Source organism: Pholis gunnellus, assembly GCF_910591455.1.
Source record: "Pholis gunnellus genome assembly, chromosome: 22".
Lineage (NCBI taxonomy): Eukaryota > Metazoa > Chordata > Actinopteri > Perciformes > Pholidae > Pholis > Pholis gunnellus.
The window spans coordinates 14,410,053-14,423,749 of record NC_136549.1 but is presented as its reverse complement, the minus strand read 5'-3'; the positions used below and the strand labels follow the sequence as shown (position 1 = coordinate 14,423,749).

At 45.1% G+C, this 13,697-nt stretch overlaps 2 protein-coding genes across 3 annotated transcripts in view; one reads left to right on the top strand and one right to left on the bottom strand.

Annotated features, from left to right (window-relative positions):
* acss3 (acyl-CoA synthetase short chain family member 3) overlaps positions 1 to 8,236 on the top strand; it is a 35,195-nt gene extending 26,959 nt beyond the window's left edge. Inside the window, exons 10-16 of the mRNA XM_079183756.1 lie at positions 3,901 to 3,996; positions 4,226 to 4,289; positions 5,285 to 5,366; positions 5,661 to 5,783; positions 5,915 to 6,014; positions 6,183 to 6,358; positions 6,691 to 8,236. Of these exons, the coding sequence (XP_079039882.1) occupies positions 3,901 to 3,996; positions 4,226 to 4,289; positions 5,285 to 5,366; positions 5,661 to 5,783; positions 5,915 to 6,014; positions 6,183 to 6,358; positions 6,691 to 6,774 (725 nt within the window). The 3' untranslated portion in view covers positions 6,775 to 8,236. The remainder of the gene's footprint in view (positions 1 to 3,900; positions 3,997 to 4,225; positions 4,290 to 5,284; positions 5,367 to 5,660; positions 5,784 to 5,914; positions 6,015 to 6,182; positions 6,359 to 6,690) is intronic.
* A 1,023-nt stretch (positions 8,237 to 9,259) lies between these two features.
* The window catches only part of ppfia2 (PTPRF interacting protein alpha 2), a gene marked incomplete at both ends in the record, with an annotated part of 135,661 nt that continues 131,223 nt past the window's right edge, over positions 9,260 to 13,697 (bottom strand). For both annotated transcript variants that reach the window (XM_079183916.1, XM_079183917.1), the window contains 9 exons: positions 9,260 to 9,318; positions 10,469 to 10,525; positions 10,786 to 10,942; positions 11,307 to 11,375; positions 11,798 to 11,973; positions 12,133 to 12,230; positions 12,384 to 12,559; positions 12,639 to 12,671; positions 13,204 to 13,266. In XM_079183916.1, the coding sequence (XP_079040042.1) occupies positions 9,260 to 9,318; positions 10,469 to 10,525; positions 10,786 to 10,942; positions 11,307 to 11,375; positions 11,798 to 11,973; positions 12,133 to 12,230; positions 12,384 to 12,559; positions 12,639 to 12,671; positions 13,204 to 13,266 (888 nt within the window). The remainder of the gene's footprint in view (positions 9,319 to 10,468; positions 10,526 to 10,785; positions 10,943 to 11,306; positions 11,376 to 11,797; positions 11,974 to 12,132; positions 12,231 to 12,383; positions 12,560 to 12,638; positions 12,672 to 13,203; positions 13,267 to 13,697) is intronic.

Genomic DNA, 13,697 nt, shown 5'->3' with positions numbered 1-13,697 from the left:
ACTCATAACTAATCAACGTTTTTCAGCCCATGTTACATCAATGTAAAGCTTGCATTGGAGTTGCACTTGTGCCTCTCTCTCTTTCATATTTAGTTTCATATTCTAGACCTTCTAGAGTCTTTATCCAATATCTCTTATTCCCATAGCGGTTCGATGTGCCATACAGAGAGAGTGGAAAGGCAAAGTCACATTGTGTGAGTTATTTCATCTGTTTGGAAACGTAGTGGGGTGCTTGAGGTGCTGCTGAGAATAGAGTGTGCCGGATCAGAGAGCCATCTTTGTTTTTTCCTGAGCAGCAGTGCCCCCCCCCCCCCGAGCTACTAGTAATGAGCACGACTATTCGATAGCGCCAACGCACCGTTGCTGCCCATCCCGCTCTTCCGACGCCTCCTCCCCCTCACTCAGCCCATTCATCACACTCAAAATGCCTCTCACTGGCCGAGCTCATCTCCAACAGGTCGAAGGAAGATTGATTTGTTTGTGTACAGAGGCAAAGGGAGCGAGAAGGAGCAAACAAAAAAGGGAAAAGACAGTGATGGGAGCAGACGAACACTGATACAGAGGTGTGTTTTTGTGTCTGTATGTGTGTGTGTGTGTGCCAAAGACTCCAGTCATTCAGATACACAGCCACACAGCGCGTGTGTGTGTGTGTGTGAGTGTGATCGACTCCATCTCACAGATGATGTTTTCACTCCACTCTAGCGTTCACTCACCTGTCTCAGCCGGTGCCGTGTGCCTTTCATATCCAGCATATTTAATCTCCTCTGCACAATGTGACCAGAATAGCAGCAGAGGATTTCATCTGCTTTGTCTCAAGGACATTTTTTTTTTTTTTTTTATATCTCAACCCTTAAATAGACTCAGTTTTGACAGATAACCACATTGGATTAGATTGTGTCCTTGTGGGCAGATTATTATGGTAGATACGGTTGAGTTATGGCTAGATCACAGCGCTGAGGGTGTCGATAGTCACATTTCTATATCAGTGGAGATACAGTCTGCTTGAAGTAGTTCAAATACCCGTCCAGGTAATCCGAATGTTGTAATCATCCCTAGTATCTCTTCTCTCTGAGGGCTGTAGGAATGTAAATGAGCTGCTGTGTTATGATCTATCGCGCCTTCGTATCGTGGGCTGAGGAAGGAACCTCAGGAGTTCTTGACAAACGGCCTTTTAGAGTTCTGCTCTTGTCAGTTTACCATCTCTCCTTTACATGTGAGGAAGCGTTTCAGTGTAGATAATTTTCATTGAGGTTGCTTTGCTTTGTAATGGTGGTGATTTCACGCCTGAAAGCTGTCCAGCCAGTTCACTCTCTCTCTCTCCCCTCTGTGCCTTGTAAAATGTCAAGGTCCAATTATATTGTCTTTTTTGATTTGGGGTTTTTGAATTTACTCGCCCGGGGGCCTGAGTCACCGCCAGAGAGCCCCGGCTCCTGCTGTAAACAGCCAGGCTTAAACACTCCACTCACGCCGACGCGGTTCAGTGGCTGTGGCGAGCCCTAATCGACGGGCAATTCAGGAGAGCTTTTAAAGGACCCTCACGGCTTCCTCCAGGGTCAGACGGATATATTGGTTTTCCAATATTGGCTCGTTCTAATAAGTTGATAAGATAATGTCATCTCGGTCGATTTAAGGGACAGTTTCGTAAGCAATTTATTTTTTTATATTATCTAATTATATTCAATCAGTTTGTAATTTTTTGCACAAAATACTGATCACTCAAAACAAAAGTGTCAAAACTGACCCAGACTCACAAGTCTCACGCTCCGGGTAGAGACTGGAGACCGTGTCCCTGGTTTAAAAGAAGCCTGCGTAGCAGAACCAATTCAAAGTCTTCAGAGCGGCACTTCATCTTGGGTTTATGCACAGAACTGGTGTTGCTACAGATGCTCTGTTTACTCACTGTTGCTGCTCTTCAAAGTTTTAAACACTAGAAATAATCTCTGAGCTCTTCCTCCGCAAGTTTCCACGGCTTCAGAACGTGACCCGCGGCCGCATATTTGAACAGCAGGTTTCACCCAATGACAGCGCGTTATCCCCACGTGGCAATAAACGGTTGTGATTGGCCCGTTCCCAATCCAGGCCGTAGGTTTGTTAGCGGCTGCTCTCGCTGGACGTTTTAGCAACAACTTGGCATTCTTAAATCAGAACATGTGGCAGACGGGGTTCTACGATTGTCCCGTAGTGCGAGACTAATACTGATCCTTGAAATCCCACGCCGTAAATCTTTCTACCTTTCATGAATCTGTTTCAACTTTCTTACAAGTGACAGGATTTCCCCTTTGCTCTAGTTCCATTCCGACTACATAAATGGTGCAGTGCAAGGAGCAGTGTGTTCCTGAAGGGGAAAGCAAAGGGCACGATTGGTCAAGAGTCTGTCATCACTCTTTCATCACTCGGCTCTCTGACCACGTGGGCCTCACTGAATATCCCCCCTAAAGGAATAAAAAAATCATTTTTTTTAATCATCGGTGCTGAATGCTGTCTCTGCTGACACTGATGAGGCTTTGAACCCCGCAGGGAGTGGCTAACCTGCCGCTGATGAATGAGGCGTACATGGTTGCCAGTTCAGAGGTTGGGAAATGTATTCAACTCTTGCAACTCCCCCCCCCCCCCCCCCCCCCCTCTGCCCTCTCCTCCTTTGATAACTTAACCCCCTCCTCAACCAACAGCCACCTCCTGCCCCTGAGCTTGTGTCTTTGAAACCTGCCGTGCTGAAGTTGGAAGCAGGTCTATAGGCATTTACATTTGTTTGATTAGTAGTACGCATATCTCCCAGTTAGTGTGCATGTGTGTGTGCGCATTTTGGGCCTGTGTGTAATGTGTAAAAATAGTTAGGAGTGTTCTTTCTTTCTTTCTTTCTTTCTTTCTTGCTTGTTGAGGCAGTTTATATCAACTTTACTCGTTCCTTTTCCCCAGAGAACTCTGTTGGTATCTCATGGATTCAGGCTCCTTTTCCATGCCTGCAGTCAGCATAGTGCATCTCAATGGTTCCCCACAGAGTTTTTGATCAGTTGCACACATTTTTCTCCTTGTTTTGTTCTTTCTTGTGCACACACAAGCAGAACTGCATGCAGGTGAGGCAACTCACAGTCCTGCCAATGGTTAATGCTGCTCCACTGACTGCGGCTGACGGGTGTGAAAGCCTGAAGTCCTGTTGCTGCTGCAGCAGCTCTCCCTACGAGATTTAATGAGGAGTCTAAGATACTAACTGAGCTGTCATTTGCATAGCAGGCCTGCTGTCTTAAATGTTTTGTCCATTGGCCTTAGCCTTCTCAGAAGACACTTCTGCCGTTAGCACTGCCACTGACTGCATATTTTAGTGGTTGAACCCCCCCCCCCCCCCCGTGCAATAATAACTGATCGGATTCAGGTTTAGTGCACCTTTCTGCATGAATTTGCATATTAACTGTCGAAAATGCCAACACACTCGGGGCCGCAGTAACTCAAGCACAATACATGACAGAAACATCATACGGAGTAGACGATCTCATTACCTTTTGGATGAGCTGGTGCATACATTTGCATGTTGGTGAAGAGAAATGGCAGCGGGTGAGGTTATTGAACTACCTTTTGTTCAGTTTACTAATTTCAAAATGCCAAAAGGCATTCTGTCTGATCTAATGTTAAATTGATCAGCCAATGAAGCTCTCAGTCCTGTCTTAGAGATCAATATATCCCTCTGTGCAAGCAGCAGGCACCTACAGACAGTGGGAACCATCAGTACCATAGAATATTAACGTGTAGTAGAGAAATTATGGAAACCATTGTGTGGTCTGTCACCTGTTGTGTGCGTCTTGGTGGAGACATCCGCTGAGTCAACTCTGAGTAAAACTTTATGGGTCTCCCACATAAAAGTGAGTCAGCATGTCTCTCTCTCTCTCTGTGTCTCTTTCTCTTCAGAAACTGGCTCAGCCATCACCTCCTCGTGCATCGGTCTGGGGAACTCACTCACGCCACCTGCAGGTCAGGCTGGCAAACCCGTTCCAGGTTACAACGGTAAGAGTCAGAACTGTCGGTCCACATCCCAGCTACAGTACACATGTAGTTTTATTTTAATGTCACAATTGCTGCCCCTTAATTACAGATACTCTGAACTGACATGGATAAAAACTGAGCAGCTGCTTTTCATTCCCTGCAGAGCATTGCATGCTTCTGCTCTTCCACTTCGCCAGTGGGTGATGCACCGTCTCTGAATATGAATTGCCTGCTCTTTCCTCTCCTCTAGTCACAGTGATCGATGATGACATGCAGGAGGTGAAGGCAAAGACCCTGGGAAATATTGTGGTGAGGTAAGCTGAGTGACTATGTCATCGCTTTACCTTTCTCCTGTCACCCTCGCGTGTGACAGAAAACTGTGATTCAATTTAAACTCCGACCTTTTACTCATTTATCTTAGTACTCTACCGTTGGGCAGTGTTTCTGTGAGCTGCCTGTGCATAGTGGACTTCATCAGAAGCTCCAGCGGCCGACCCTGCAGCCCTTTGTGCTGCCTTATCTTGCGTTTTTGCTCGCGATCAGTTATCGCTCTCCAACTCCATTTCCCTGTTCTCTGTAACTGCTAGTGTTGACTCGTGGCCAACACGGGGGGATTTCCAAGGAATTCACATGTACTGTGAATACAGGGATAACCACAGGTGGAGCTGTAAACAGACGGGAACAGCTGTGTTACTGTATTTTCCTTCTAGTAGCCAGCAAGTCTGCAACCACAGCTTCATAAACTCATAAACAAGAGAGTGAGCTCATTGTAATGTGCTATGGCTTCTAAGCACTGTGTGTTCAAGTAAAACAACCAATATATATATAATGTTAAAGAATATGTGCAGATTGAACAGCTGGAATCACGCTTTTTTTTTACATCCACTTCCAGCATCAGAAATACGTCTCCTCGTTCTCCTTTCAGAGAACTGAATCCATGCAGAGGCATGTTTAGGGTTCTAACTTGGGAAATGGGATCATCTCGGTCATGAGGGGGGGATTACTGGAAGTCTTTGGATAAACAAAGGCTGAGTAACCGAGCTCTCCTGTCCGCCGTGTGTGTGAGCGGCGGTCTAGACAGTTATCCCTTACTTTACTGGGTAAAATCTGATCGACTGTTCTTAATGCTCATTGAATTTAACATGATATTTAACTGTCATTTTCATGAAAAGTGTTGTTTAATGTTATGCTTGAAGTACTTTTTAAAGTCATGCAGACTCACCTTTTATTATTTTGTGTACGTTTATGGTTAAAGAGAAATATTGGAATGGAACTAAACTTCAATTTTGAACACAATCTTTTCCTTCAGACCACCTTTGCCACCTGGTGCAGCGTTGTCCCTGTGGCAGAACCACGCTCTGTTTAAGGAGCTCTACTTCACCAAGTTCCCGGTAAGACGTGTCATCATTTCCTCACATTCCAGTGTTTAATGGAAATGAAATCGTTTGCACAAGCTGTCTGATTTGATAAAGAACAATCGTTTTTAATTGAAGTTCTGTTCATTTTCTGTCATTTGGATTCATATTGTAGTAGAGTGCGTAGTGATCAGTATGTGTGGTGAAAGGGCGCCCTCTAGTGTTGGAATCCTTCATCACAGAGTCACTTTGGTTTTTGCGGCCAAAGACGGACCTCATAAATTCAAATGTACTCCCGACTGTAAGCGTTCCTTTCTATTCCACCACCAGGGCTATTATGACACCATGGACGCAGGTTTTGTGGACGAGGAGGGTTTCCTTTACATCATGTCCCGGTCTGATGATGTCATCAACGTGGCAGGTCACAGGCTGTCAGCCGGAGCATTGGAAGAGGTAGGTAGAATGATTACAGAGCAGGTGACACAAAGGCTTTCCCAACTCTTTGATGCATGTACGTGTGTGTGTGTGTGTGTGTGTGTGTGTGTGTGTGTGTGTGTGTGTGTGTGTGTGTGTGTGTTTTGCAGGCAGTGCTGCTGCACCCTGCAGTTGGAGACTGTGCTGTGGTGGCTCTAGAGGACACGCTGAAGGGTGTTGTTCCCTTGGCCCTGTGTGTTCTCAAGAATGGTGAGGCATGGCAGACGCATAGTGTAGCATTAACTGAAGTAATGTAGAATATTTTACTCAAGTCACAATGAGTAGATATTTATGAATAAAGATCATAACCCACACTGAATTCCAGCTGCTATTTAAAACTACGTGTGCTTGTTCACAACATGCGCTTTGTTTTCTCAGGTGTGCAGAAAAACAAAGAGGAGATCATAAATGAGATGGTGAAGCTTGTGAGAGACACCGTCGGACCAGTGGCTGCCTTTAGGAAAGTGCTTTTTGTCCACGGATTGCCGAAAACGCGCTCCGGCAAGATCCCTCGCTCCGCTTTAGCCAACCTCGTCAACGGCAAGCCTTACAAGGTATGATGCGACCGTAGAAATAGAATGCGAGGAGAACGGACAGTGAACTGTTTGCCTTGGTCATCTGGGTAGTTTAAAAGAACATGACTCTCAGCACTGTGCATAGAAATAGAATAACCATAGAAATAGAATTAGTAAGCCCACTACTACAGTTAATCTTCTTTAAGATGTGAATGTGAATGTCAGTTCTACGCTCATATGACTTTTCTATTACTTTCCTCATGACATGATTTATTTTCGACATGCAATAATATGACTTTTTGGATTTTCTTCCCACTATACTGACTTAAAAAAAAAAGTCGACATGCTATACATGTTGTTTTTCCTTGCAGATCACTCCAACCATCGAGGACCCAGAAGTGTTCAAAGACATTGAGATGCAGGTAGAAAAAGCCCTGAGAATTCGCGGGGCCTGAACTTGCCTGTCGGATGATGAAGAAAGCTGAAGTTGGATACATTTTGGCAAAACAAACGCACTCCCTGTGTGCATGTATGTTCATGCCGTGTACTAGGGGCTGCAAATGGGAACTCAAACTAGAGGTAAAATGTGATTTTTTTTTTTTTTATTCTTTCAAGGCAAGTTGAAGGTAGACATGTTGATGTCGGTAAGTTTTACAATCTTTGCCAAATCCATGCAGCAGGGTCAATATTTTAATTTGTAATAATGAAATTACAAGTCTATTTGCATTTAATGTGAGACTATACTGGACTTCAGGCTTTTATTATTAATGAGCCATAAACATTCCAGGTTATGAATGAAGAATAATGAAGACAATTTATTCACTGACAGTATTTTTTTTTTTTTTATTGACAATGAAAATTTGCTTGCTCACCACTTACTTTTGACCAAAGTACAAGAAGTAATAAATAAAAAAGAAAATGGGCACAAAATAAAACAATTCATTATTCGTGCAAATTGAAGATGTAAAAACAAATTAAAAGCGTAAGACTTGTATGAGTCGTCGATCAGAAATAACTAAAAGACAGATAACAGGGCTGTACAGTAGGTTACCCTGGACACTCTGACAGAAACAAAGAGTCAACAGTTACACCAACGTAAGTCACAGCAAGCAACAGGTTTTGTCATTAAATGTCACCTCACTTCAACATGGTCATATACACTCTACGCACACTATGAGCTAAAGCAGTCTGTCTTTCAGTTATTTCCTCTGTGGTGTCGGAGGGGGGGAGGGGGGAGAAGGCCAGCTTGGCTGTGTTTGTCCTTTTTGTGTTGATGTATCACCTGACAAAACATACAGTACAACAATTGACAGGTTCTATGAATGTCATCCTGCTTTTTTTTTTTTTTGTTCTCTGAGAGCAATGTAAATCTCTTGTTTTTGGCTACTAAATAGTCCGTTGAGTTGATGCGGTTGTATCAAAGTGCTTGTCAGGTTGTTCCAGTGCGTTGACGTGTTCTCCTTTTTTAGGACGGCGAGTCCCGTGAGGAAGGACGATGAAGTTTGTGGGGCTCGGAGTGGTTTTTGTACACCACTAGGGGGCGGGTTTTCACACATCTCTTCCTCTCTCTCTCTATGGTGCAGCACAGATTTATCATCATCAGCACAATGAAAAAATAAAACCATATGTACAAAATCATCTAGAGATGGTGGGGGGATATGGAGACAGTTTAAAGAGCAGCATATATTAATCTATGGTCCACTAAATGAGGTGGCAGGGAAGGTTTTTTTTTTGCACAAACTCTGAATATCTTTTTATACATAGATCAGATGTGTGTATATATTAAAAAATGGCATATTTATTTACAGATAACCTACACATCTCCTGTAGAAGAAATACACAGTACGTTATGCTTCGACAAGTTACTGTACATGTAAAAGGTAGAAATGGTGACAACAGGGCAGCCTGCGGGACAGTTTAGCACCGGCATCTGGTGCCCACATTATAGGGAGGAGGAGGAGGAGGAGGAGGAGGAGGAGGAGGGAGGGGGGGAGGGGAAGAGGAGAGCAGGGCTTCTTGGCAGTGCGTGTCATCAGAATGGTTTGTTCCTCGGGCAGGTTGGCCTGTCCAGCAGCTCCACTAGTTGTTCAGAACTGTACCTGAAGGGAAGCAGAACGAGTAGTTTTCAATGAGGTACGGTGACGTTGATGAGGTGGGTGTACGTTACAACCGTTAGGAACTGTGATCTTTAAATACAAACCGTTTGAAAGTTTTTAATAACCGTATTTAAAAAAAAAAAAAGTCGAGGCAGAAATTAAGAAAGTTGCTGCAATCATTTGTGGTTGTGACATCTTGCAGCAGTGGAAGAAAAATAAAATAGAATACAACCTTTTGCTCTCACTGAACTATTGTACAAATAAGCTGATGAAAGCCTTAGAAATCATTGTGAAGCGTGTCGCAAAAAGTGATGCAAAGTCATGGTATAGAACGTCTAAAACAATTCCATTATCCAGTGTGAAACAGTCGTAATTCACACCTGTCAGTTATGACACAACATTTCTATTTACTCCCCTCTCTAGAGTAAACTATAACTGTTCTATAGGAAGTAGTGAATGAGTGTCCACCTGGGCTTCACATGCTAAACAATGCATCTGAAGCAGGGTTGAGGGTTCTCTTCTTGCATCAGGTTGTCATTTTTATTATAAACTGTGTGTAAGACACTGAACTTATTCATTTGAAGCAGATTTCTAAAGCTTGGACCAAATCTGACTGTTTTTTGGACGGACATTAAAGAGGCGGCATCAGTACGATGAGGTGGCTCCCTGCCGTCTCCTACCACCTTAGTCACAGCTTCTTGGCAAAAACACTGCACGGACTCGCCAAGCCCCCCCAAAAAAAAAGAAAAAGCGTCTGCTTTAAGCACGTCTGAAGAAAGCGGTGTATTGAGCGAAGTGTTGTGTTACATACAGCGTACAGTTTAAGGTTCCCCTCTTCCTCCAATCAGCAGGAGTAGGTTCTCACCGTGGAGCTGTCCAGCCGCTGCACTGCAGAGGGTCCGACTGTACGTGGAGACAGCGAAAGAGACAAACCGTTAAGTCGAAATACTAAAAGCTCCTCCTCATCCAGACTGAGGATGAAACATTCCTCCACGCCCTAAACATGTGCCACAAAGATCAGACGTCCTCAACGGATCACAAGCAAAACACTTCTCTCTCTCACAACAGAGGTTAGTGTCCCCCTCAGAAGAGAGGACAGCCATGTGTCACACACTCAAAGGTTTGAGTGTGTCGAGGACGTCACAGAGCAGGGAGACAAGAGGACCACAGGACTGTTTCAGTGTCACTGGGAACACCTCGTTAAGAGGAGAACACGGGCCACAATCAGAGCAGCGGGATGATTTACATTCCACGTATCGCAATGTGTGAAGACACAGTTGCTAATACTCTCTGCATCCCTTTAAACGATCATTTTCAGTTCATTACAACTTGGATCTTTGAGCTTCACTCTTGCCTTTCATTGAGACTGTTTCCAACCCTCATGATTCTGATCCCGACATTCAGTTTTCATAATCATGAGTTTAAACGTGTACAAACTTTTGCTTAAATTAAATAGTTTACAAACTTGATTGTGTTCCCAGATCTGGACGATTACTTTGAGCGCATTGTTATTGAAACGATGGCCCCAAAACTACAAAAAGCAAGAACCAAGTAGTAATAACCCGGAGTGATCCTTTAGTGAAAAGCCCATTCCAGCCGGTGTTCTCGTTTAACAGCAGAGGGATGAGGAATGACACAAACTGTCAGTTTGAGTTCTTGAGACATCGAGGACATACTGCTCCCTATGTAAACCTCCTGATTCAGGCCAACTTACATAGCGCCGCTCGCTCCAGACACCTTTTTGTTTTTGCCGCTTAATTACTGTAACTTCAAAGGGTTACACCAGCAAGCATGGGTCTTAACCCATAACTTGACGCCCTAGCTTTTACAACCAGGGGGACTAAACGAGGCTATTATGCAGCTTTACAAAACCCCTGGAGTCGGATATCAGAGATTCAAGAGAAGAAGAAGAAAAAGAGAGAGAGAGGCGAGGGTGAGAGACCACAAAGAAAAGGAGAGGTACAGCCGGACAGTGGTGAAGAGGGAGTGTATGTAGAATAATAAGACACGCAGGGCCAACAAGCCCAGAACCCTCAGTGGGGACATAGCTGACCTTGAAACCAATCCAAATACATGTCGTCAGGACTGTCGTCCAGCGCCTCATAGAGGACTGCAGAGCAGCCGTCACAGAGTCGGAGAGAACAAGAGACATGGTCACAACACAGCAGGGAGCAGCAACTCCTGCGCTCAGGTGTGCTGCTTTCATCTACCAGTGCAACCGTTGCTCTGCAGCTGCCTTTTGAAAAATATCCGCCTTAAAAACACATTTCATGCACTAAACAAAGTAACACCAAGAACAACGGCAACAAGTATTACTGAACCAACCAAATCTACCGGTGGATGGCTGACGGTGCAGAGACGGGGACTTACCTTCAGGTGGCAACCTTCGGGAGTGACCAGACGTGGTGGTGAGACGGAATCCGGCAGGGAGCGTCTCTGCCGATCCGGGCATCATACATATACCGTGAACGTCTCGAGGCGGGAACTGCCTCCTCCACGACGGGCCCCGGAAGTCTTTGTCGTCACACTGATGGAGAGACAAACATCATTCACACGTTTTAGGCTCAAACTTGAATATGCAGTCAGTAATAATAGCTAATGGTCTAAAAAAAGAAAATCAGTTAAATACATAGTTTATGCTTTCAGTGCAGCAATGCTGTGGCAGCGTCATTTAACTGGTCTGATTTACAGACAAACAGAAACCATAATTAAAGATCTTTAGAAATGATCTACCACTTGGCAATGCGAGCTAATAAATTATGTTGAACAATCTTGAATATAAATAGGGTCGGTAAGAGTGTAATATTGTTGCTCGGGGTCTGAAATGACTGATAAGCTTTGTTTGTGGGGACATTAATATGGTGACATTCACGGATAATAGCTGAGCTCACCTCGTCCAGTCTCCTGTCGGTGCCCAGCGCCAGCATGTTATTGTACTCTCGCTCCAGAATCTGACGTGCCTGAAGGACAGAAAAACAAAAACACATCATGATTTCCACAAAGCCGGCTATTTTTAGCAGAATGGCAGCTGACGCGTTACGTCATTTTGCGCTGCATATCCCATTTTTACCTTTTATAGATGAGATGAGCAGTGAACATTCACAGGGCAGCCTGCCAGAGTGACAGTTGGCGAATCTGCATGTTCTGATTTAGGTTGGACCAGCTCTCTGAAGGCTGACACCATCATGCCTCTACGTTTGGACCGACGCTGATTTTTTTTCCATATTCAGCGCCTTTAAATTTGGCTCAACTCTGCCATATAAAACATGAATGTCTGAGTGTTTTGGTGGAGCCGGGGTACCTGAGTGTTTTGGTGGAGCTGGGGTACCTGAGTGTTTTGGTGGAGCTGGGGTACCTGAGTGTTTTGGTGGAGCTGGGGTACCTGAGTGTTTTGGTTGGGGATCTGGAGGAGCAGCGCCAGACTGCTGTAGTCAAAGTTGTCATCCAAGGCGACCAGAGCTCCGTGCACGCCGCTCTCTAGCAGGATGTTGGCGTAGTCCCGCAGGCCTATGCTCTGCACCCAGCGGATGACCCGCTCATTACTCCACACCAGAACGTCTGCGCGCACACACACACACACACACACACACACACACACACACACACACACACAGGGACAGAAATCTCACCTTAAAGCTTCATCCCTTTCTATTCATTTGTAGCATCTGGTTTTGGTTTGTTAACATGTTTTATTTTGGGTTATTTTGGTGCACTTGCCTCTCATTTCGTGCTGACTGTGCTCCCTGCGTCTCTCCAGTTCCTTCCTGTCATAGTTGAGCTTCTTCAGACCCATGATGCCATACTGTAAACTTGTTCTGGGGTTAGAAAAATAACACATTTACATCGTCATGTGACAGAAAGAGTTACGGAAACTGTTCCTCCATCTAAATATTTGACATATATCTGTGAAATCTACGACTGATTCTCTCCGCTGGCGATCGACGACGCAGGTGAGGTCAGTCCAGTACCTGTGGAAGCTGTCCACCATTTTGAGGTGCACCCTCAGGTCCTTCTTGGTGAGGTGGTCCAGCATGCGTGCGTCCACCAGGCACTCCATGAAGTAGCTGCGGTACTGAGGTAGTCCTAGACTGGGCAGCCACTCGTTCCCTATCCACTCATGGTTCATGTCGCCATAAGCTAGGGTCTGATGCAAACGACTCGAGTCAGCACACCGATGCTTTAACTGGATACATGCTCATATGTGCTGTGAGATTGAACCTTACCTGTGCCCAGCTGCCCTCCTCAGAGTCTGACTTCTGATTGAAACAAGGAAAAGAAAAAAAAGTTGACTTATGACAGGAAATGAAGATCCACTGTGATTTGATCGCTCTGTAACAAATCCTGCAGCTGCAGCGTGACATGATTTTACTAATTAAAATGCAATGATCACAATGTACATAATGAAACATCTACTTCGACCACAGCTTGAAATAGCTTCACAACGACGTAGAAGTTCAAACACGGCACACCAGATCTCTAGAGTTCTCAGACTCACCGACGTTCAGACCTGCAGAAGCTAAATGCTGTTAAGTAACCTGTAGAGATCTGGTGTGTTGTGAGTTTTGGGTGGTGTTTTACGAGAAATAAGCAGTGTAGCATGTGATGATTCATGAACAAACTCCAGCACCTTCACTGAGCCATCATCAGCAACAAAGCATGCCTCCCTCCATCAGTCACCAACCAGGTCTCTCTACATTCAACCACCTCGGATAGCCGCTCACACACCCAGACGCACATGACTGACGGAGAGAGGAAGAGGGCGACGGCGAAGGACACAAGGGGACTGACCGTTTTGGAAGGGGCCGCCATGGTCTCCATCTCCTCATGGGTCAACCATACATTGCCTGACGCCTACAAGGGGCGGAGCCCGAGAGACAGAGGAGCAGCAGCAGCAGGAGCAGCAGGGTTGGTAGTAGAGGTCCAGTAGGAGGGGCAAGCAGTGTTAAAGAAGAAGAGCAGCACCACTGTAAGCCAATAGTGTTATAGCATCACAGTCAGATCATGAACTGGCCCCCAAACCCGCCCAGGGGTGAAAGGGCAAACGAAGAGGACAAAGACACAACACGGTACAGCACAGGACGTCCCGGTTTAGGCACACAGTACAAATAACAGACGGCTGCCATGCACGACAAGGAGAACAAATAAATTAGTACCATAGACACCGACAAGAGACACAAACATCACATTACTCCTCCCTCTGCATCTATAGTCTACCAGTAAAGGGTCAGTTCACTCAAACCACAGGACAGACACTTCTCTCAGGTGTTATCTAACCTGCGGGG